General features: G+C 35.8%; 2 protein-coding genes across 2 annotated transcripts; both read left to right on the plus strand.

The window, feature by feature from the left end:
- The first annotated feature begins 1,101 nt into the window (after nt 1-1,101).
- Nucleotides 1,102-2,439, plus strand: LOC136818086 (uncharacterized). The gene has a single exon (XM_067074447.1). The coding sequence runs from the start codon at nt 1,735-1,737 to the stop codon at nt 2,437-2,439; it is 705 nt and encodes a 234-aa protein (XP_066930548.1). The 5' UTR covers nt 1,102-1,734.
- Nucleotides 2,440-4,738: 2,299 nt separating this feature from the next.
- Nucleotides 4,739-25,357, plus strand: LOC136817716 (EF-hand calcium-binding domain-containing protein 6-like). The gene is made up of 18 exons (XM_067074036.1): nt 4,739-4,762; nt 5,278-5,439; nt 6,546-6,646; nt 8,899-9,017; nt 9,613-9,788; nt 10,458-10,527; nt 11,053-11,174; nt 12,013-12,226; nt 14,004-14,200; nt 18,471-18,674; nt 19,264-19,440; nt 20,134-20,341; nt 20,587-20,657; nt 20,987-21,111; nt 21,755-21,954; nt 22,666-22,745; nt 23,074-23,173; nt 25,003-25,357. Exons 2-18 carry the CDS (start codon nt 5,285-5,287, stop codon nt 25,024-25,026), a joined length of 2,343 nt encoding a protein of 780 aa, XP_066930137.1. The 5' UTR covers nt 4,739-4,762; nt 5,278-5,284; the 3' UTR covers nt 25,027-25,357.

Below are 25,357 nucleotides of genomic sequence, written 5' to 3' on the forward strand. Positions count from 1 at the left end.
CATGTTTACGCGTTGTACGCAGAGTTGACGCAAAATACCTGGAGATTCCCGGAGCACATGGAAGGCCATTTTTTTCAAAAAACTTGGACTAATTTAGTATTTCCAGTACCTTTTCAACATTAAAAGTTATGTGTCAATCCATTTTGGTCAACCACAGCAAAAATTTTGTAAAACGGTCTATGTATCGCAGAAAAATTGAGAAAAACCTCTATTTTCAACTTTCTGCGCCGTTTTCTCAAAACACGTTTTAGGGGGTTTTCGCGCACCTTGTCAGCCTTTTCTCAGGATTGAGAAAAGCTATTGACTTGAAATTTTCAGGGTAGTTTTCCATTATGGTAAGCCTCAGGATGAATGAAGCAGTTTTTCAAACAAATCATTTTTTGACTTTTAAACTGAAAAAGTACAAATTTTAGGTTCCAGACCCCCTGGCTTGAAATTTTGAAAATTTTTTCCACTCATTCTGGAGACTTTCATAATACTAACCTTCACCAGAAAAAATTTTTCGAATAGCTTTCTTAGCTTTTCTTAAAAGGTTGACACAATATTTTTATAGCTTTTACCCCCTGGACGATATTACCCCCGTCTTTGCTATTTTTAGAATTTTTTTTTAATTTTTCATATCCTTTATAGTTGTGCTACAATTGTGGAAAGTTTCATTGAAAAATATTTACTACTTCACAAGATATAACAAAAAGTTTAAAAAATGACATTTCAAATTTCTCATATGACTACCCCCTTAAGAGGTACAACAACCTAAAAGCTTATGAAATTCTCATAAAGGGATCTTATTCTTCTATACGTTTTTTCTTCTGTAAGAATCACGTATAAATGGACGAAATATTTGGAAGACCAAAGATTAAGAACAGTGTAGGAACAAGGCGATATTTTTTTAGGAAATAAGACCAAAATACCAAACAGCTAAAATAAATGAGATGAGAACAGTTAGATATATTTAGGAATTTAGGAAAATCATTGGACTTCAAAAACTTTTTAGGTTCTTATAAAAATATACCTGGAAAAAATATTAACAGGAAGAAAAGAAAGGAAAATTTCATAATAGAAAAGCACATTTTAAAACGTGATGAAGATGAAGAAGCAGTTTTGTTTCGCGTGTAGACGATAGGAGATCATACATTAAGTCGATATTTGACAAAGATAGCCCAAAAAGCTAGACAGTGTTTTTATTGTCTTCACGAATTCCATAGCAAGCCGGATCGGCAATCTACGAACTGAAAAGAACATTAACAGGAGTGGAGATTTGGATCGGGAGCCTCTGGTCTCGAAACATGAGAAACGTTAGTACGGTAGGACTTAAGTTTCTTCCAAAAGAAGGCCACCTTATAACGAAGAACGGTACTAGTTCTTCCTTAACAGGACATCTGGATACCATCTTTTCCCTACAAAATGCTGTACTGGTTGTAATACTTATCGCTTCGGTTACCGGTAATTCATACATCATCACCATGACTACCTGGTCGCGATGGAAAAACAAACGTAAGGGTCGGAAATTAATCGATTATTTAACGACACATCTTGCTGTAATGGATCTGTTACTGGTTATCATATCTGTACCTGAGATGTTGAGCCATAACATTTATTCCACTTTCAAGTTTGGTCCCATTGGTTGTAAAAGTCATTTATCCGTTATCCACTCACGCCGTCATTGCATCCGTACTAACGCTTCTTATCATCGCGTACGAACGTTATCAAGCGTCAAAAACACAGACTGTTATTATGCGTAGTAAGCATAAAACAATCATTTTATCGGCTGTCAGTTTCGCTAGTATCGTTCTTGTCTGTCCTTACTCTTGGATCCTTACTTATGAGTCTAAATCTACGGTAGACGAAGCATTGTGTTTCGAAAGATGGGGCATGTCGTATCGAAGGATGTACACGTTGGTATTGTTTATTGTGCAGTACGCATGCCCAGTTCTGCTCATGAGTTATTATTACTACCACACGTGGAAGAATATAAAGACGTCTACAAATAATTTGATATTACGGATGAGTGTTGATTACACGCCCTTACTTAAGGTTGGAACGCCCTCGGAGTTGGTGACAACTGTTTCGACTGGAGCAAATATTTCGGACTTTACAAATTTGAATACGAGTTTCGTCAAAAAGATTGGCACTTCGAGCAGTGCACCGAATTCAAGAGTTTTATTCAAAAGACTTTTCCTTTGTCGTGAATTGACCAAAAAATTCACCGTTATCGTGTTAGTGTTCATCATCTTCGCATTACCCAATCAATTGCTCTGGTTGTATATCGACTTTGCAAAAGATGGAAATATCAACTTTGACGAAGGTATCACAAACTTGAGTTATATTTTAACTTTTGCTAACTGTGTGGTTAATCCGATTATATATGGAAAACATAACTCGAAGAAATATTCGACCATTTTTAAAGAATGGAGACAGGCATTGATTTCTTCCTCTTAATAAGAAGTCGAATTTAAACATTTTTATCGTATATTTTGAGAAAAATACAAATATAAGATAAATTCATGGTAGAGTTATTATGCTTATGAAAATGATTTTATCCGTAAAAACTTTGCCGGAAAAAAATATTTTCAAGGCCTTGAAAATTAACGATAGCTTTTTATTCTTCATTCCTCCGTAAAGCAATCCCCGAAAACAAGTGATGGGTTGCCAGGATCCAGTCTACAAAACCCTTGACACGGTCTTGCAAAATTCCGTAATCTAAACCTTCCAGATGTTGAAAATTTCCCCCAACCTTTAGAGCTTCAGCGTGTCGGATGGAAAAGTCTGCATCTGGGTGCCAGGTAAAACGCTCTGGGATAACAGCAGTTACTAATCTTTTTATAAGAACAAACTATATAAGAACATAAGACTTCGAAATACCTTGTGGACCCTAAAACATCTACTATCTTAGAAAAAATGGACAAAAATATTCACAAAATAGTGAAAATAAGAGCATGTTAAGAACATTTTTAGACTTAAAACTCAAAAAGTTGAGAACATCTTAATGGCTTCAAAATTTTTTGAATGTTCTAATAAAAAAACGAGTAATGCTCTCTTAAGTTGAGTCATTGAAGGATTATAGATAGAGAATGAGCATGAAATAGCGGGGGTGCAGGGGAAGCAGAGACGGCAACTTCGATCACGTATTTTTTCTTCAAACATTTTTCTGGGGGGATTAAATGACTAAATGTGCCCACACAACCCTGTTGTTGAAGGTATGGCTTATCAGAGTGCTTAGTAAATGCTTCCTCGCATTTTTTTGGAGTTTTTCAATTTTTCAGACCCTGCAGAGCTTATTAGGCTCTCTTATAAGAACATCCAAAATTTTTGAAGCCTTTAGATGTTCTTAGCTTTTTCGGTTTTAAGCCTAAAAATTTTCTTAACATGTTCTTATATTCACCATTTATTGAGTATTTTTGCTCATTTTTTCTAAGAAATCAGGTGTTTTAGAGTCTGCAAAGCCTTAAAATGTTCTTAACTTATTTTTCATAAGATTTTGGCTTCCGAAGCCTTATGTTCTATCTTATATAGTTTGTTCTTATAAAAAACGTGTAAGCGGGAGACACTTAGGCAAAGTTGGGTACGAGGACGCGTCGCTGCTCAGGGCCAGGCTCTGAAGATATCTGACAAGGTCCCAAATTTATTAATTTTCAAGATGTGTATCTGACAGGGTCGACTTGTTTTGGTAATTTTTGACAATTTTCAGGGTAGAAAATGGGAAAGTTTTTCGAATTTTATTTCTGACAGGGTCTCAATTTTGCATTTTTTAAACTCTAACGGCACGTCCCCGTCAGCCGTCAAGTGCCCTCTCCCGGTCATAGTCTAACACAATGGATATACTTCTTTGTTACTTTTTCAAGTAGGAATGTATAATGCAAACCAGCTGGCACACAACGTTTTTTCGACGTTTATCTAACGTTCACAACGTCCATATAACGTTAGAAGAACGTTGAAACAACGTTGTGTGCCAGCTGGGTATTGATAAGATTTCATAAGATTTTGGCTTCCGAAGCCTTATGTTCTATCTTATATAGTTTGTTCTTATAAAAAACGTGTAAGCGGGAGACACTTAGGCAAAGTTGGGTACGAGGACGCGTCGCTGCTCAGGGCCAGGCTCTGAAGATATCTGACAAGGTCCCAAATTTATTAATTTTCAAGATGTGTATCTGACAGGGTCGACTTGTTTTGGTAATTTTTGACAATTTTCAGGGTAGAAAATGGGAAAGTTTTTCGAATTTTATTTCTGACAGGGTCTCAATTTTGCATTTTTTAAACTCTAACGGCACGTCCCCGTCAGCCGTCAAGTGCCCTCTCCCGGTCATAGTCTAACACAATGGATATACTTCTTTGTTACTTTTTCAAGTAGGAATGTATAATGCAAACCAGCTGGCACACAACGTTTTTTCGACGTTTATCTAACGTTCACAACGTCCATATAACGTTAGAAGAACGTTGAAACAACGTTGTGTGCCAGCTGGGTATTGATATTCTAAAAACATGAATGAATATTGGACATCTTCCACCCTATACAAATTTATATGAAAGTAGGGCGGCCGCCAACACAAAGCAATCAAGGAGTAAAAAAAAGAGTATTCGCCATATCAGAAAACGGGGTGGGCAATTAGTTTTTAAATGGCTTATCATTGAAAATCAATTAATTCTGATTACTCCTGAGACTTTTGAATATTTACTGACACACTTATTTTTGGTTGCTATTAGCAATATATGGATAACATTATCGTTTTCTTGATATAGAGCCATATTCTCATATTTGATAAAAGTGAGAACTTTATCGTTGTTTTACCTTGATGGACTACTTGATAAATTTTATTGCAACGGGTTGAATTCTTTATGTTTTGCGGTTTTTTTCTGTTTATCTGCGTTTATCTTCTCCCCGTAATTAAAAAGCTTACAGTGTACACGCATCCAAAAATTTTGAAGTCTTCGCATGTTCTTAACTTTTTGAGTTTTAAGCCTAAAAATGTTTTTAATATGTTCTTATTTTGACCATTTTGTGAATATTTTTGACCATTTTCCTAAGAAACACGGTGTTTTGAGTTCACAAAGTTTGTTCTTATAAAAAAACGTGTACGCACCTTTGATTCAATTTATGGAAAAGATTTTCTTGTAGGGAGTCTACTGGTGTTGTTGCTTCGATTGTATTCTGAAATAACTTTAAACAGCAAATGCCGGCAGAGAAAGTACCCTGTACTTATCTTTGCACAGGCAGGCTTCTTTTTGTGTGTCTTTTTACAAATTATTATGGTGATAGACCTTACTTTATTCTTTTTTCAGCAAAGAAATGGTCGTAAAAACACCTTGGCAATTCGGTGATCGCTCGTCACGTGATCAACCTGATGACGTCACTCTCCCCATGCTCCGTGTGGAACATCCAGCATCTCGTATTGGTGACCCAGCATCTTTGAAGCTTCGCGGCGTTTCAAGATTATCTTCTAGGTGAGAAATTTAAAGTCGGTTTGTAAGATACACAACCAGCGCATCAGGTGGCAACAGATACACCCTGCACGCCCAAACTGTTAACATACTCTAAGAATGAACTCTATCAGGCTATTCGTATGAAATTGCTTTATATTGTTGTAGCCCCCCCCCCTTTTTTTTGCAAAAAAAAAGAGAGAGAGAGAAAGAGAGGGTGAGAGAAAAAAGACTTGGCTACGTTCAACAATGAAGCCAAAACGGTTTAACAATCTTTCTTTGCTCCATATCCATAAAAATATAACAGATAAACTTGATTTAGATGAAGTTGGTAGGGGGTGTACGGTATTTCTGAATTGCGGAAATTTACCCTTTTTTCTTCGAAATTGCAGAAATCGACCCTTCTTTCTTTGGAATTTCGGAAATCGGGCAAAATTCCTTCGGTATTTCGGAATGCTGAAATAGTTTCGGTATCGGAAATCCATGAATTTTTGTTTCGGAATTTTGGTATTATAAAGTTTCTATCCCTCTTTTTCGGAATTCATACATGAAAAATCAAATTTGATGAAAAATTAGTCAAAACGAGGAAAAATACCCTAAGAAATCGGAATCGGAATCGCAAGTATTTTTTTACGGAATCTCGGAAATTTTAGCAAAATTATATGGTATTTCTGAAATCGCAAACCCCGTACCCTTGGTAGAGAGTTTGTGTCGACTCGAGAGCATCGCTTCAATTACTTAATTACAATTTTAATTTTTATTACTGTATATGCTTACTGTCTGTTAAAGCATACTCTCAATCTACTTTTACTTATGAATTTTGAGCATGTAAAAGTCCGCTTTATTTACTGATAGGTTTAATTTGGTTAATATATCTAGTAGTATATTCTTTGGTGATTATCAGTATAAAAAAAGCCTAACTTTTTTTTTGATTTTTTCATTCAAATAACTTCATAAAAATTTAATTTAGACCACTTCTAGGCCAATGTAGAGTACCATAATGTCAAAAATTTTCCGACCCGTTGGCCCCAACCTTGGTGGCCGCCTTAGTCACTATATCATTTAGCCACATCGTTCCTATAAAACTGTTCTTATAAAAGAAGAATAGTGTAATCATCTCAACATTTCAGAGGCAGTCACAAAGATGATATTATGCTATTACCAGACATTCCATCGCATGCTGACGTCATCATTGGTGAAGATCGAAGTCAAATCAGAATTCCAATCTTTGGTAAAAAGAGTCTTTTTATAATTAGTCTTAAAGTGTTCCTACTTTGTTCGCCGACAGTTTTCTCTTTCAAAAGTATGAGGGAGCTTTGTTCTTAGATTTGTGTTCTTATATTAAAAACCATGTAGTTCAGGTCAAACAACTTACAAATATCAATTGGGTAGGGATTTTAATTCATCTAACTTTTTTCGCCCTTTCCGGTACATGTTTTTCTATAAGAACATCCAAAATCTTTGAAGCCTTCGTATGTTATTAACTTTTTGAGTTTTAAACCTAAAATTGTTTTTAACATGCTCTTATTTTCACCATTTTGAGAGTACTTTTGTCCATTTTTCGAAGAAAATAGGTGTTTAGGGTCAAAAAAGCCTTAAACTGCTCTTAACTTGTTCTTAACATTTTAGCAATCGAAGTCTTACGTTCTAATATAGTTTGTTCTTATAAAAAAAACGTGTAGTTTCATTGTAAGGTCTATTTTCAGCTGATGATTGCTAAATGTTTTTCTGAATTTTCTGTATCTTCCGAACTTTCTAGTTTCGTTTCAAGATGGGAATTCTAACATCTTGGAAGTTAATCATTATTTTTTCTACTTTTCCACTTTTTGCTAGAGAGTAGGTTTATAAGCTCTTTAGGAAGTAGAAGATTTAAGTAAAAGGTTATTAGGAAACATGTCTTCCTCAATGTTATGTTCACGTGTATTATATCTACGTTCGGGTGTGTGCGAGCAAAAACTCTTTTTATAAGAACCAATACAGGATGGATCTTCTCTCCAATTTTGGGCCTCAAATTGAACCTATAATGTTCTCAATTTTGATAGTTGAGCCTTGAATTGTTTGAATTTGAGAAATTCCAGGCTTAGCTCTGTTCTTAAGTTTTTTTTATCGCAATCTCATCTTCTTTTCTTCAAAACATTGTTCTGATTACACCTTCTATGCTCAAGCAATCCCTCTCTATTCATTTTCAAGCAGCCCAATCTGCTCCAAGAACACTTTCTCAGCTCTTCCTTAAGCAGCACTGACTTCAAATATTTTTTTTTTTTTAACAAACCTACTACTGGTAATTAGATTGATATAGCTTACCCGTCTGCTTTCAGGGTTTCTGTGTCGTGGGATAGATCTTCCCACGCTACCGAAACCCTGGACAGCATAATAGTTTTGAGCCTCATTGTTCTTATAAAAAAAGATTGTACCTTTTCACAACTTTTGAAAAAACTTGAAATCACGGATATAAGAAATCTCTAACCTCAATGGCTCACAATTTACGGATAATTTGAACCAAAATTTGCTATCTATTCTAGTCGACCAGAATTCTGGAAAAATCTATCTAAGAGTCCCAAAAAAACGTTGTTTACAACACATCGAGCTGCTGTTGAAGATTATTTCAATGCTTTCAAAATGGACTCATCAATTTTAATTCACGACCTTTTCCACATTATTTTTATCTATTTTTATCATTAAAGGTTAGGATAAATGGAAAATCCGTTTAATTGAGCGAGTATGTCCAAGCCAAATAAGAAAAATCAATCGAAGTTTTGTAGAAACAAACCGGCCGGTTTAATAAGATATGTAGCTCTGTTAAGTCTGCACTTGTCTTTTGGCAGCACATGGCTACAACTTGTTTCCACACTAACTTGTCAATGTTACAGTAATCATTCTATTTCTATGATTTTGTAGAAACAAACGGGCTGCTTCAATAAGATAGCCCGGTAGTCTGCACTTGTCTTTTGGCAGCACATGATGGCTACAACTTGTTTCCACACTAACTTGTCAATGTTACAGTAATCATTCTATTTCTATGATTTTGTAGAAACAAACGGGCTGCTTCAATAAGATAGCCCGGTAGTCTGCACTTGTCTTTTGGCAGCACATGGCTACAACTTGTTTCCACACTAACTTGTCAATGTTACAGTAATCATTCTATTTCTATGATTTTGTAGAAACAAACGGGCTGCTTCAATAAGATAGCCCGGTAGTCTGCACTTGTCCTTTGGCAGCACATGACTACAAATTGTTTCCACACTAACTTGTCAATGTTACAGTAATCATTCTATTTCTATGGTTCGAATAGAAACAAACGGGCTGCTTTAATAAGATAGCCTGGTAGTCTGCACTTGTCCTTTGGCAGTACATGGCTACAACTTGTTTCCACACTAACTTGCCAATGTCATAATAATTATCAACCCTTACACACTACAATCGTCTTTCGTGAAACTGATAGGCTCGATATGTGTATATTTCATTTTCAATCATCTTTCTTAGGAAATGCAGCTAATATGAGTGTTCGTAGTGAAAGTCGCTCCACCACAAGATCACAATCTGCCATGAACGGAGGAGATTCTGAGAAAAAGAAAAACGACAACATAGCCTCAACTACAGAGGTATATAAATATTGTGAACTCCCGGTGGGGGGGGGAGTGCTCAATAGGTAAATGACCTACCATACATGCTATATTTTGTAAGCAAAGATGAGAAAAATTGCCCTCTAAAAATTTCAAAAATCTGACCATATTTTGCGTGAAAATGGCGAAATTTTTTCAAGAAATTAGGCCGTAAGGGTCGATTTTCACTCAAATTTGCTCAAATTGTGCAAAATCTTCTCTGTAATATTGTAAGGTTCCGATTTTAAAGGCCTAATTTTGAGCCACATGTATGGTCGTTTTGAATCGAGTGCCCCAGTGTGAACTATATAAAGAAAAGTTATTGTCTGGTATATTTTTTGCACCCCATTCTCCGCTACCATTTAGTTTACCGATTTCCTTTCCATGTAAAAAATCTCATTTCCAAAGATAACTGTAATTGGGAGGGTGAACTGTAATTGTCTTAACTTTGGTCTGGGAACCAAATGACTAAAAAATGTCTGAAAGTGACCAAACTTTTACCCAACTTATAACCTTAAGAAATTATCCAACAAGTACACAGTAATTCGTTTATTTCTCACCAACAAGTACACAGTAATTCTCGTTTATTTCTCAGCTTCAACAGCTACTCAGGGAGAAAATGAAGACAGGGTACTTCTCTATGAAGAATTTGTTCGAATCGTACGACAGCAAGGAAAAAAGCTCTGTCAGCAGGCAAGATTTGCATCGCATTTTATCAAAATTCTTGGGTATGTCAATCACATACAGTCAATTCAACAGGCTCATGAAAAGGTATGTTTAACTTGCAATTCATGATGTTCATGGTGTAATGTTTTCTAAGGAAACACCCAGCTTTTTCTAGTAGTAGTAAGTTTAATTCTATAGCCCTGGTTCAGCGGCACTGCTGGCTAAAGGTGAGATGTTTCTGTACGTTACGTCATGAAAATTATGAATTTTTAGTCACATTTATGTGTATATGTTTTATTTGCAATAAAGTTGTAATACTTGAAATGGTGTTCAAGGTTCAAGGTTTTTCCGTCCTAGAAATTCATTTCCCTTAAAAAAATAGTATTTCAAAATAAATCTACCAGATGATTTTCCTTCAGAAAGGAAAACTATTGTTGCTGAGATCTTAACTTTTTTTTTGAATACACATTTTTTTATAAGAACATCCAAACTTTTTTGAAGCGTTCGGATGTTCTTAACTTTTTGAATTTTACAAAGCCTAAAAATGTTCTTAACATGTTCTTATTTTCACCATTTTAAGTATTTTAAGTATTTTGGCTATTTTCATAAGAAATCGGGTGCAAAGCCTTAAAATGTTCTTAAATTGTTCTTAATCATTCGGCCATCGAAGCCTTATGTTCTTATATAGTTTTTTCTTAAAAAAACGTGTATACTCGCTTTCTCTTGGTTGCAAAATATTTCGTAATGTAAACCCTTGACTTTATCTTTCTTTAGATACGGCTTTAACGAGAAAAGTATGATATCTTACGATGAATTTTACAAAAAGGTTCGACAACCTGTCAAGGTAATTCTTTTCATCACTAGAAATGTATTTTTCTGGTAGAATCACCCAATTTCTTACCAAGGCCTACAGACTCAACTGTTTGCGCGTGACTCCCCCAATTTACTTTGAATTTGATTTTGCAAACAAGGTTAGAAACTGTCATTTTTCCGTTTATATCCCTCCTTGGGATATCCCTATTTGGGCTTCTCTCAAATGAACGGATATACAACAGGCCGTCTTAACTAGGTCTAGTAAGTAAGTATGCGACCGCAGTCGAAAGCAACCCGAAGGCTCCTCTTTCGATAGCTGTCCACCCGAAGGTAGGGGAGGGCACCACTCTTTCTCCCTGGATTGCTTCACTTTCCCTTGATCCTTCTCTTAATTGCTGAGCATCAAGCAGAAAGGTATCAAGTACCATTTTGGAAACCTTAGGTATGACCCGGCTGGGGATTGAACCCACAACCTTGCGCACCGTAGCCGGATGCTCTACCACTGCACTACGGCCGCTAACTAGATGATTTTGAGACCATTTTTTATTTACCATAGAAAGAAGACAGCCAATCAGAATATCCCTCGTGGTTCTTCACACGCGAAGATGAAGACAACAATGAATCTTACCAATCGGCCAATGCTGTTCTCAATCAGCTGAAAAACCAAGCACAGAAAAAGTAAGGCTTTCATTATAACACCCTTCTCTCGCAGCCCCGGTGGAACTTTTTCCCATAGTGGGGATAAAAATCCCAATGGGAATTGAAGTTCTATTGTTCATGTATATAATTTCCAGTGAGGATGGTTCTCGACAGCAAATTTTTGCATTGAATTTTCAATGGTCAATTTCTCAGTGGTGCTGAAATTGTAGCGTATTTTTTCCACCGGGGACGAAATTTTGGCCAAGTTTTTCAGTGGGGCTGGGGTACCAGCGGTTGTATGACACAGGGGTGTATTATGGGTTATGTTTTGTGTGTTTTAGGTGAGGGATAGTAGAATTTAGATATTACTTGATCCGATTCAAACTAAATACGGGGGGGGGGCATTCTGTTCAAATTCATAATCAGTGTACCTCTTGTCAGTGTGACACGGTTGAAAATCTCTGAAGTAATATTATATTAATTAAAGGGAATAATCATTGACTTCAAAGCTTTGAAAGGTTAGACTTAAAACTCCTGGATGGGAAATTAAGTCAATCCAGAACGCCCGCGCGTAATTTTTACAAAAATGCTGGATCTATCGCTAGATTTAAAAAAAATGCAGCCCTCAAAAACAAAAGAACCACTATATAAAATCTGTCGTCATGATTACGGCGCGTTCGAAGCGCGATCTGGATGGGAAATAAGTGGCTTCACTTTTCCTTGCCAGAGAAAGCATGGTTTGGGCAATGAATTTGAATTTCCTAGGCTCTAAACGACAGTTGAAAAAAACAGTTAACCCAGGGGTTCTTATTAACATTTAAACTAAATTTTACTTTTCTATGATCACTGTTTCAATTTTTCAATTTTTTTTTGACAGTTTGACTGAATTGTTGGTAACATTACAGTTAGAGGGTAAAGACAACGTCACTAGGCGGATTTTTGAAGACACATTATCGACAAACGGCTACCATTTGAAATCGTTTGAATTTGAAAAATTGTGGAGAAAACTGGACTCTAAGAATGGAGAGTTGATTCCAATGAAATTGTTTTGTGACAGAATCCTCACCACGGATTTCAGTCATACCAAAGAGGTATACAATTCAGATTTAGCAATAGCTGTCTAAAGTCTATTCACGATAAGTGTGCACTCTTTTTTCATTTACTTATAACTTTTGAAGGAATTCTTCAATCTTTATAAATTTGGTACCATCGGAAAGATATTAGTGAGTGGAACAATTTGAAATAAAAAAATATTTAAAAAAATTCTAAAAATGAAGATGAAAATGAAAAAGAAAAAAATGAAGATCTAGTAGAAAAGTGCTATAACTATCATTTTCACTGAAGTAAATCCTTGATCATCGAACGTGATCACTGTGAAAAAATATTTCAAAAATAATCATTCAGTCAAAAGATATCAAACAAAGTTATAAGCTGATTGGGGTCTAAAAACGCTGTTTTCTGCTGTTTTTTGCTGTTTTTTGGGGTCAATCACTTATCAACTTTATATCATAACTTTATATTGAATAAATATTTTAATGAAATTTTTTCACAGTGATGACCTCCTAAGATCAAAGAATCTCTTCAGTGAAAATGAAAGTTATAGCATTTATCTACAAGATCTTCATTTTTTTCTTCTTCATTTTCATCTTCATTTTTAGAATTTTTTTGAATATTTTTTTATTTCAAATTGTTCCACTCACTAATATCTTTCCGACGGTACCAAATTTATAAAGATTGAAGAATTCCTTTAAAAGTTATAGGTAAATGAAAAAAGAGTGCACACTTATCGTGAATAGACTTTAGGACCTTAGGCAAAAAGAAAAATAGATGCCGCCCTTAAGGGTACGCTTATTTATCAGATCTAGTGTATTTTAGACTAAATTTGACGTCATCAGTTGTAATGTGCCTGACAGAATTTCGGGGTTTGAATACACCTTTTCGACCGTAGCCACCAATAGCTGCGCGGGCATTTTTTGCCCGATTTATCCCACTAAAACCGTCCCCGTCTTTTTTTCTCACCTACAGACAATAATAGAAAAATGTGTCAAAAAAGGATTGGATCGAGTTTAGGGAGATAATTAAATAATTAAGTGGTCGGGCCAAAACGCGCGACTACGGTCGAAAAGGTGTATATAGATTTAGGAATAACTGTCTAGGACCTTAGGCAAAAAGAAAAATAGGTTCAGCCCTACTCTTGTCTCCCGAATAGACGTCCCCCCCCCGCTAAATGTTAAGAGAAAAAAAATCCACCCCCCCCGCTCTTATTATTAAGACCCCCCTAATTAAATTCGAATAATTCAATATTTTATTACAGTGTAGATGGACCTTGAATTTGTTAAAATTTTCCTTTTTGTTAGTATTGGTTCTTATTCCTCTTATTCCATCCGCTTATTAAAATTTAGAAAATTTTCCTATCCCCCTGCTTATTCAGACCCCCCGTCTATTCGGGAGACAAGAGTATTCAAGGGTACGTTTTTTCAGGCTTCCTAAAGTGCACTATTTGGGTGTAAATAGAAATGTTCCCCAAAATTTACTCAAGGGTCCAATTTTTAAAGAGCAACAACGCCAGTATAACACACCACAAATCTCTTACTCAAAAATACTGCCTATCAGATCTAGACCATGTTCGTGCGTGACGGTTCCATTTCCCTCCGAAACGAAATGAAGCCATTCTATTGGTAAAAAGGGACGTAAGACTTGAATGTAACCAATAGTACGGCTTCATTTTATTTCGGAACAGAACCGTCACGTGCGAAAAGATGGTCCTAGCTTAGACGAAATTTGACGTCATCAGTTATACTGTACCTGACAGAGTTTCGAGTTTCAATTAGACCGTATCTGCACTGAATATATTATTCTCATTTTAAGAAAAGTCCACGCCGTCGTGATGTCTCGACTGAGAACTGGTTAAACAAGACAACAAATGAAGGTTATCGAGACATGTACCATGCTTTCAGCGAGTTCGCCAATAAACATGATTTGGTCACCAAGGAACATTTCTTAATGGTGCTGGCTGATTATGGACTTTATCTTCGCTCTCAAGATTTTGAAAACTTCTGTGCCAGGTAAAGGCTAGGCTTCTGTTCATCCTCTAGCGAAAAATTTTTTCTTATAGGAAGTATATCTATAGAGGTCTGCAATTCAGACGAGTAAGTTATTAGCTTTTTTACACCTAATATGCTAATATGTAGGCTTCTGCTCACCATCTAACAAAAATGTTTCTTCTTCTTATTATTATTATTATTATCAATTTATTTTCAGTTGGTACATAAAGTAAAGGACCTAACGTCCTAAATAGTAACAGCCTTAAACTGTTATTAACAAAATCCAACTTCTATAAAAATAGTCAAAAATATCAACCACAATTAACATATTGGGCAGGTGCAAAAATCGTTTGGCAACATTTTTGATTTGCCCCTAAATGTAGTAAACGTTGCAGAGCTTTTCACATCCTTAGAGAGACGATCCCAAATGAGGGAGCCAACAAAACTTAGAGATTGTAAGCCAAACTTAACTGTGTTAGCCGGAGGTAACATAAGTTGCTCTCCTCGTCTAAGTTTATAGCCCGAGGTTTTTGTGACAAAGAGCTCAGCTAAGAAAGGTGGGTTTAGTTTTTTAAGAGTTTAATAAATTTCCTCAAGAATTTTATGAATAAATTTGATGTGAAAAGATGCAGAATTACATAAAGTAGTATACTTATAGGAAGTATACCTTTAGAGGTCTGTGATTCAGACTTGGTAAAAGCGATCTAGACTCAATCAAAAAATTGGTTTCGGCATGTGCCCATAAGGGTCCTTTTTCTACAAAAAAACGATAAATTAGCTTTGACTCTCTGAAAGGGTCCCAAAAAGTATCAAAAATTGACTTCTCATAGTGTCATAAAATCTGGTCATTTTGAGCTAGAAATTAAAAAAAATCTCTCTCAATGCTGTACATAAGGATACTTGGTTCGAATTTATAAATTTGAGCTAAACAACCTTTGTAAACTCGACACCAATCCCATTTAGGCTTTAGAGTATATACCTTATCGGCCCTTTTTACACCTTTTTTATTTTTGGGCTCGTGGCGTAATAAGGGCCGGCGTTAAGAGGGCCGGCGTTAAAAGGGCCGGCGTAAAAAGGGCCAAGATTTTGCAATTTTAACCTAAAAGCGGCGTTAATTCTTTATCGTGATTTCTCAATTTAAAGGATTAGGGATTAGGTATGATTCGAAGACAAAAATTACCCATTGTTTTACTCCATATTTTAAACTTCAGTAAAATATTTAATATATCTAAAAATCAGTGATTTTCAATGGAATTTTCAATAATTTACTATTGAAAAATTACATTTTAATGTAAATTTTAGTCATTATTCACTAATTTGAAGCATAAATAGCCATTTTGACAAATTTTGGCGTTATTAACGGCCCTAATTGGCGTAAGCCCAAAATTAGGCTGTGGCGTAATAAGGGTCGGCATAAAAGGGGCCGGTGTTATATTAGGACCGGCGTAAAAAGGGCCGATAAGGTAGGTGGCAGCTGGCAGAATCAAGAATGATAGAGGGTTGTCCGCCTATAGGTGAGTGCTTAATAGGAATTGTTCAGCGTGAAAAGCACATGCCTCAATCATATTCCGACCGATCGAGATTCTATTCAGCGCGCAATCAATGCAGAGAAAAGTAACCATGACTACAATCCAAAGTCTTGGATTAAGTTCAAAGTTGAAATTTTTATTCCCGTCGTTGAAAACACAACTAAAAAATGTCATCAAACGCTTTTTTAAAAAGAGTCAACGGTGGAGAATCATAACAAGAAAAAATGTTGTTTTCATAAAACTTTTTGATGGGACTTCCTCCTGAGATTGAGTCAAAAAATAGAACAAAGTGGCGATCTGAAAAATCCATTAGCAATACCTTTTTTTATATAAGAACAATTTCATAAGAATAGCGAGGCTCAAAAAATGCCAAATAAAAGAAGAACAATTTAATTTAAGAACAATTTAAGTCTGAAATAGCGTAAACAAAAATATACTTAAAGCTAATTCTTTTAAATATAAGAATGGGGTAAGGGACCATTTGAGACTCAAAATGCCAAAAAAATAAGAACAGTCGAGTCTAGCATCGATAAAGCCCGGGGGGGGGGTACTAGGGCAAAATGGGTTACGGGGATGCTCCGCTGGTCAGGGTACCTTTTTTAACCTCCACGAGTCCCAGGTAGGGTCGCAAAAACACCAAAATAGAAAAATTAGTCCCTCGTAGGGTGCCTATTTTTGGAAAATTCGGGGAAAAAGTAGGAAATTTAAGAAAATTTTGGAATTTCAGTCCCATTCAGGGTCACTTTTTTCGCAAATTTCAAGTCCCACGTAGGGTCCATTTTTCGAACCTCGGCGGAGCACCCCCGTCGGTCGACAAGGGTAGTACCCCCCCGGGCGATAAAGATTTCCTAGTTTCTAAAAATAACAAAGTGCTTTTTCCTTTCTCTACCCTCATTCTCGTCAACTTATTATGATACTTGTGAAATTACTTTCAGCCTACTACGTGATAGCAAGATATTTTAACGCCAGATTTAGTAAACACTTTTTCTTTTATACAAGAACTAACTATATAAGATCATAAGGCTTTGCTGGCTAAAATATTAAGAACAAGTTGAGAACATTATAAGGCTTCACAGACCCTAAAACAGCTATTTTTTAGAAAAATAGACAAAAGTAGTCGCAAAATAGTGAAAATAAGAACATGCTAAGAACATTTTTAGGCTTAAAACTTAAAAAGTTAAGAATATCTGAAGGCTTCAAAAACTTTGGATGTTCTTATTAAAAAGACGTGTATTCCATAGGGTACTATTCCTTCCATTTTTTTTTTGTATGAAAAGATCTTACCAGAATTCTTCCTCAATCAATTTCCCCTAGTGAGAAACACCAGAACACTGAATGTCCCATGTTATCTTTCATTTCACTCCGCCTGGAGTGGGGGCGTGATGTTTTCGGCTGTATAAGATGTACACAATTTCTTATGAAACATCCAAAAATTTTGAAGCCTTCGGATGTTCTTAGCTTTTTGACTTTATGTTCTTATTTTCACAATTTTCTAAAATAATTTGTGCATTTTCCTGAATCGAGAAATCGTTCAGAAAGCCGTAAAATGTTTTTAACTTAATATTTGACCATCGTTGACTTATGTTCTGATATAGGCTTTTTCTTATAAAAAACGTGTTTGTTTCCGATCATTTACCTATGCAGCCCGTGGGATAATAGGTTTTAGTTAGTTTGTCGATTAGCTGGACGGCGCTATTCTATATGTTGCCGAATTAACGGGGGTTTTGGGAGGTAAAAATTTGGACCCCCCCTTTATTCCCAGTTTATCAAATTTTGAGAAAAATTACGCACCCCTACTATTCGGGACCTTAGAGTACAGGTCATGTAAGATAGATGTTTTTTTTGGGTATTTCCAGGCTTTGACCCATGAAAGCGTATTAAAAGGCATTAAAAATTTCGTAAACTTGATCTCAGCCTACTTGAAGTACTTTTTTACGTAGATTCTTCTAAGAACAGTTTATTACTTTTCTTTGGATTTCTTCACGCGCAAAGGATTAAAATAGATGGATTAAGTTTTTTTTGTTGCTCCCTGAGATATCCTATTGCCACAAAAATATCACAAAATGCACACTCCCCCGTTTATTTTTTTCATTGTATTTCAAGAATTATTTTCAAATATGAAAAGTTTTAAATTGCCACATGCTTCCATATATTTTTGTTGATTTCCAAAATATTTTCGATGCTTCGCTAACTTTTAATAGCTTTCATTATCTTTAGATAAGTCAAATTTTAGAGATGGTCTACATATAGTTAAAAATATCTTGATGGGTCACTGGCTGCATCATAGGCGTAGCGAGATACCCTGCAAAATTTATAGATGAGAGCGGTTTTTAAGACACTGTAATTATTGTCTTTGTTTTATCAAAAGATAATGAATATGTCATGAACGTTTGCCCTCCTTCATAAATTTTGCAGGGTATCTCACGTATCAGACTATATTTCGAATCAGGAAAATGAATTTTCAAAATATGTTAGTAATTTTTACCTGCGATATTAGGGGCTAAAAGGCATTTTCACATTAATTTTCAAACCGAAGGCTACAAAGGAATCTTAAACTTTTCTCAATCAAAAAAAAGTGAAGCCTTACGATTCACACCGCATTGGGAATGACGAATTGAGTATATCCTTTTCTTTGTTTTTAAGCGACATCGTTTCACTTTCAACCTGGTTTTTGTTTGAAAATCACGCGGGTCACTTGTTTTAAATGACAATAATTAGAAAATTTCCACCCCTTTTAACACAACCGCCTAATTTATCAACAGATGCAATCTTCAAGTTCAAAACAACGATTCAGTGAATTTCAAAGAATTTCTCAAATTTTTCAACAACAACAATAACAGTACAAAAAGTCACGTGACTGCAAAAGACGAAAGATGCCGAAGTGTCACGAGTAGTCTTTCTTCCATCGAAAATCGCTTGTGGTTCATGTTTGGAAAAAACTATATTCAACTGCTCGACAAATTCAGGTATTAATGAGTTTATGTGTGTGTGTGTGTATTTCAGCGAAGTAGTCGGTTAGATTCTGATTTGTGTAGATCCTGATTGACTGAGGACAATGACGGTAGCTCAGCACTTTTATCGTCTCATCGATTTTACGGGTCAAAACTGCGGGTTGTTCCGTATCGCTTCTGTCACTCCATCGTCAATTTTACGTTTAGCAAACTTAAGTACATCAACGGTTTCTGTGTTCGTTCGAGCAATCTTTTGTACCACACTTGGTGGATTTTCCTTTCAATCTATTGTTTATATCCAACCTGAATAAATTAGCTTTTTACTTCCGTCTTGAGTACCTCATGTGTAAAATGCTCTTCGAGTGTAAGACACAGATTTATAAAGCCCGAAAGGCTAGATGTCGTGCTTCAATTGCTATTGTTTTCGAAAACCCGCGAAGTTTCTGATTGGTCAAGCGCTGAAAGTCTATTGTAATGTCACGTGAGCTAGGTAGGATTTCCTGCCTAGCCACAGCACACTTTTCACCTTCAGGCTTTATAAATCTATGGTGCGAGACGATCCATTGACCTAACCCTTATCTAAATTTATCTAATCAATTTTCAGGAAATTAGATCGTCAAGGATGCCAGACATTGTCAAAAATACAATTTCGAGCTGGATTGGAAAGCGTACTATCTTTCAATATTGATGAAGAAGATTTCCAGAATCTAATTGCAAATGTACCGAAAGATGCCAATGGTGAAATCAAATATGTAGAATTTCTTAGAAACTTGCGAAAAAGGTTTGTATTGCTAACCTATATAAACCGTGGACCAAGTTATATCCGGCATATTTGATCGGAGTTTTGTTGAAAGTGGTACCCGCAAAGAAGCCATTATTGTAGTATTAAAACTTTGCCTAACGACAAACGGTGCTGCTACATTACTATTGTACGAGCAAAACAAGATCTAGTGCTCTCTCTGCGGGTACCACTTTTCAAAAACTCCGATCAAAATATTTTGGTTGGTCAGGATTGAGAAACTGCCTCCAGGGTTTATATAAAACTCAGTGGTTTGTATATTATGTGTTTCAGTGAGGTATCTCTAACGAGGTACAACCCTTGTTTCAAAGTTTTATCCAATATTCACAACGTCTATATAACGTTAGATGAACGTTAAAACAATGCTATGTGCCAATTGGGAAAGAAGATCGTTTTTTTGGCGAGAACTATTTTTTTCTAATTTTTTTTCTAAATTTTTTCTAAACTCGCCAAATTCGCTAAAAAGGTTCTCGCCTAAACTTTCACAGCCCATCGTTAAAGGACAGTCTCCACTTGTGCGCGCTTCAATTCCTTTGCATAGTTACTGTGAAGCAATAATAGACAAACTTTTAGGGCAGTGACAAACTTTTAAAGTAAATTTCTTGGTTTTTCATAGAAACAAAAAAAAAGTCCGTAAATTAGTTCTCTAGTCAAAATTACCATTTTTGTTCACAGCCCATCGTTGGATACTTGTTCCAGCGTCGACGACGAAGAAGATGATCGCTTCCAGTTGACAGGCGGTCGCGCGGTTAGTCAAAATGGCTCTTCTTGTTCGACTTCAATGTCTTTCCTTATGGATGGATGTTTCGATGATCGTAATATGGACCAATTGAGTTTGTTGATCAAAGATAAAATACGACAAAATTTTCAGCGGATCGAAAAAGTACGAATCTTAGATAGGCTTTTTAATTTGATTCTATTCTTGACATATTTTCTAAAATAGGGGCTTATGAAAATTAATTTTCACAAATCTTGCTCAGAACAATGTAAACTTTTTGAGATAAAGTTACCTTAATTTAGTATTTCTACCTAAAAGAAGTCCCGAGGCTTAAGATGATATTACACTCTTAAATGTCAATATTCAGTGAAAACCTAGCAATATGTCCACCATTCCCTTTGTTTCTTTAGATTTTCCACGATTTGGACGTCAAAAACACGAAACGAATGAACAAAGAAATGCTACGAAAGATTTTGTACAAGTAAGGAAATGAAATAAACATCAATGAAAAACTATTAGGGATTGCCAAAATTATAAAATTACACGAAATTATAAGTAAGTAACATATAGAACTCAAAGAATTCTCTGTTATTCCAAGTCAATCTTAATCGTCATAAGACAATTTTGGCAATGCTGGGCTATGGCGGAATTTTCAAGGGTTAACTCCTTCCAATGTTCCGTTCAGCTCCTAGATAGTGGGCTATAGACCCTTGAAAACAATCAAAAGTCTTTCTAAAAAGCCTAGATTACTGGGCTGTCTACGTAAAACTTTGCCTCTATCCATTCATTTAGCTCTTTTTTTACTTTTAGAATCGGTTTGAAGATTTCATCAACGGAATGCGACATGGTATGGGAAACCTTACTGACCGATCAAAATGGATCGTTGGAATTCCAACATTTCATTCGCCACTTTTCACACTCTATAAAATCCGCTGGTACGTTAATTTTTTAAATGTGTATTTGATAACTTCAAAACAAAAAAATCAATAGCCGATAGAAATCACACCTCATTTTCTGCCTTTCTAGACAGGAGGGGCGCAAAGTTTGTGTAGGAGAGCAGATTTTTATGACACTGTAACTGTCTATTCACAATACTAAAAGATAATTACTGTGTCATAAAAATTTTGCGCCCCTCCTGTCTACGCTACTGCCTGAAATCTGCGAAAATAATAAAGTTATGAAAACTGAGTCTAAATTTACAGTGACTTTCTTAGACAAAAAGTTACAGCAATGTGAAGTTGGTCATTTTTGCTGTTTATGGTCATTTTTGGCCATTTTAGGCCCACTTCAAAGGGCTGTTACTTTTTTGTAGGAAAGGTACGAAAACTCTGAACACAGATGTTATATCAGCAAAGTATAAATTTTCTAGATAGCCTGATGTCGTGATTTTTAAAACAATAGAAGAAATCTTCATTTTTCAAAGATATTTTATCTTTCAGATCATTCTCCTTGGAAACATCTTTCCAACGGTGTATAACTTTTTAACATTGCATGAATGGGTGCTGAGAAATTGTTCAAAAGCGAAAGTGTCCAAATACTTTTGAGACAAACTTTAATAAACATATTTTATACTTTTAGCGTTTCCAAACTCGAAGAAGAACCCTCCAGTTCGTGGAGATTCAGATTTTCGTGTTTTATCGATGCGCTTCAACAGTTGGAAGACACTCATCCAAGACTTTGCGCGTGCTGATCTGGAGAACAATTACGCTGTTCTTAAAACACGTTTCGAACAAATTGATGAGGAGCAACATGGGTTTGTCACCATCAGAGAGTTTAAGGTACTGTTCTGTTAGTTTCCTATCCACTACGATCTTGTGCACCGTGTGAAAATTCCCAAACGGTTTTTTTGGCCGAAAAGAGTTTACAGTCGGTAGAGTTGCTAGTCTTCTTCGAAACTCTCCCGCCGATTTTTTTCCATTTACCGCCATAACGCCATATCGCCATATTTTCCCGCCTTTACCATCACTGTAACGGACGATAACATCGTCTACGTAGCTGAATACTTTATCTTAATGCTACGGCCGTAGTAGGGTTAAATCCCCTGCCGGATCATACCAAAGATTCGTACTTCGTACAAAATGGTACTCGATACCTCTCTGTTTGATTCTCAGCAAATAAGCGGAGGGTCAAGGGTTACTGGAGACATCCAGGGAGACAGAGTAACGCCCTCTGTTACCTTCTGGTAGCTAATCGAAAAAGGACTCTCCGGGCTACCTCCGACTACGGTCGCAGACTTACTTCTTATCTACTAGTCTCAAAGGTAAAGGATTAAGGTAATCGCATCCACTTGCACCACATTTTAATTTTGCTGATGGACGAGATACAATTACAGCCGCAGGCAGCTGTGAAAACGAAAATTGATGAATTTTAATGTAAAAATATTCAGAACATTGGTGATAAATTTTGCAATGAAATAAATGTAGCTTAGTCTATCGTACTGTTCCAAAATATTGACTCACTCACGAAATTTTACTTTCCATTATTTTCAGTCCATCCTGGAAAGTGTATGTCGTGAATTGACGCCGTCCGAGCTGGAGATTATCGTCGAAAAATTCTCTTCTTCGCAAAAGTATGTAGTTCACTGATGTCGTTTTTTTGTAGAAGCCTTTTTGTTTAATCTTGCAATTTCTTTAGTAAAATCCTATAATAACACGACAAAAACTTTGGCCAAAACCTAAGAACTAATCAGATACAATGGATGCTCTTTAACTCGAACCTCTTTAACTCGAATGTCTTCTTGACTCGAAATTTTCTAGGCCCTTCAGTTAACAATACCTTATGAACTATACTCAATAACTTTTCATAACATAAAATTTCCACAATTTGAACAAAAACATTTTTCTCCTCGTGCGTTTTCGAGTTATGGAAAATTGCTAACATTGTTTTTAATTTTTCAGGATTTTTTGGCCGGAATTTTTGAAGCAGTTACGTCAAGTACGAATAAATAGTCGACAACGTCATAACATGAAAGATATCATGCAACATGCCACGCCCACTGTAAGTAGATGTTTGATTACGGATTTTTTAAAGTTGTTTAAAAAGATCTGCGATTTGCTAAACTTCTCAACCCTTAGTTAGGTTCATGTTTTTCACACATAAGATATCATTTGGTATTTGTTTGGTCTTACTTTCAAACTTTTGGAAAGTAAAAGTAGAAAAACTAAAAGACAGGGGACTTTTTTGGGAATAAGAGAGTTGACTAATTTTTTTTTCAAACCAAAATCCTTCGAGCCAACATGGCAGATGTCCTATGTGAACAAAGCCTGTACGTCAATTCCTTTTTAACACCCCCTTTTTATAGACCCGGTTTGATCTTTAAACCAGTGGGGTTAAAAATAACGGACCAAAATCCAATGGGCTTGACGCCATGTTTTTTTATGGCTGGGAATTTAATTCCATTGTTTTTCAAGTCGGAAAATTCAGCCAAGATGGAAAGTAGCACACAACATTTTGCAGTGGTGATTTTCTTATTTGATTCTTTTTAATGGGAACAAAAATTGGAAGATAATTTTCCACTGGGGCAATATTTTGGTCACTTTTTTCCAGTGGGAAAGGATCCCAGTACGTTTGTGAGAAAGTGGTGTTTTGTAAAAACAATGGAAAGACAAAACGTCACTCTCCCTATTTCTACATTTTACTACTGATGCTTTTGTTTTGGTGACTTTTGATATGGTCTTTAGATGGAGACGAGATGGAGTTTTTACAAGCTCTTATTTGATTTGGTTGGTCGTTAACCAGTAATAAAAAATTCTTTGCCACTTTTTCTAAAGAACGTGTCATTTTTATTATTTCATATGACCAATTATTAAAGTATCTTATAAAAACTCCATCTCATCTGCTTTAGGTGTATTAAACCTATGTTCAGACCTCTCCAATTCGAACCTCTATTCCTCGAATCTCTCCGTAGTTCGATTTGAAATATTGATCAGCTCTATTAGAAACTCGTATAACATACTTTCCGTAATTTCGAATCTTTCTCCAACTCCTTGAAAATCGAATTAGAGAAAATCAACAATAGAATGATTGAAAGTTGTGAGAAGTTGTTGTCCCAAACACAGTTTCATACTTCTAAGTGCCTTGGATGTAAAACTAAAAATGGAGCCTCGAAATCCGGAAATAAGCTTTTTAAATATTTGATAGGATGATGTTACAAATTGTTGACATTAATCACATATTTGTCATCAATGTGTAACTTTCTCATCCCACAGGATGTGACAGAATCCTTGGAATGTCTATTTAGTGGACTCTCAATAACTCTTTCATTGAAAGCACGTGTCTTTTCTGACAAAATCTTATTGCCTACGCTATGATTTGGACGTGGAGGGGCCAAATATATGTTGACTGAATACACAGCAATAGTTTGGGTTGAAGATCGATAATACACCATAAACGCACTGTTTCAGACTGAGTTTGTCTTGAAATAAAGCTATTCAAAGTATAGTATATCATGAGATGTTTTAAAAGTAACTTTTTATTTGAAAAACATTCGGTGGAGTTTCAGCTTTCAGCTTACTATATCTTCAACAAACTTGCCCAGCCTGGTAAAAGTCGGGTTGAATGTTTTGATTGGTGTAAAAGTATATGGGATCTTCTTGAAGTAGTCTGCACCCCGTTGCGAAGGTATGACGTCCAGGGTGGTCAGTAAAACGAGAGGGAAAAGTCAGGGATGTCCAAAGGAAAAAGAAACCAAGCAGGTTCTAAAGAATTAAAAAAAATCCAGGGGGTGGTCACCTTTCCTTAAAAAGACCTCATCAGCATAAGGGGTAGATTTCTTTTTTTGGAATGGCCCAATTCGAAAATATCATTATCATATTTTAATTTTTCAGGAGCTGTATGCGATTAACGAATGATACCCCTCATTATACAACAACATCAAGGGATGATGAATTTGGACGGACCTAATGGGATCAAGCTGTGAAGTTGGAGGGTTCGATTATTCCAAGACATGATGAGTTGTCATATTCAAATGAATGAGTCAAATGTTTACTGAGATACTTTGGAAGTGTCGGAGCGTGTTTTCCTGTAAAATAAATTTTGGTATTCAGTCTAAAACAAACTGAGGATCGCACAAGGTCTATCTATCACAGAGGGAGGTTATTAATACTATTTGAAATATTTATTTTGTAAGCTAAAACGACATTTTTGTGGTCAAAAATTTCACAATAACTTATATTCTTCATA

Source organism: Clytia hemisphaerica, unplaced genomic scaffold, assembly GCF_902728285.1.
Source record: "Clytia hemisphaerica strain Z4C2 unplaced genomic scaffold, Clytia hemisphaerica genome assembly, whole genome shotgun sequence".
NCBI classification, from domain to species: domain Eukaryota; kingdom Metazoa; phylum Cnidaria; class Hydrozoa; order Leptothecata; family Clytiidae; genus Clytia; species Clytia hemisphaerica.

Coding starts and splice junctions, on each gene's coding strand:
- LOC136817716 (XM_067074036.1), top strand. CDS start 5,285: ATGGTCGTAAAAACACCTTGGCAATTCGGTGATCGCTCGTCACGTGAT. Junction 10,528..11,052: donor AGGTTCGACAACCTGTCAAG/GTAATTCTTTTC, acceptor TATTTACCATAG/AAAGAAGACAGCCAATCAGA. Junction 21,955..22,665: donor TCACCATCAGAGAGTTTAAG/GTACTGTTCTGT, acceptor CATTATTTTCAG/TCCATCCTGGAAAGTGTATG.
- LOC136818086 (XM_067074447.1), top strand. CDS start 1,735: ATGCGTAGTAAGCATAAAACAATCATTTTATCGGCTGTCAGTTTCGCT.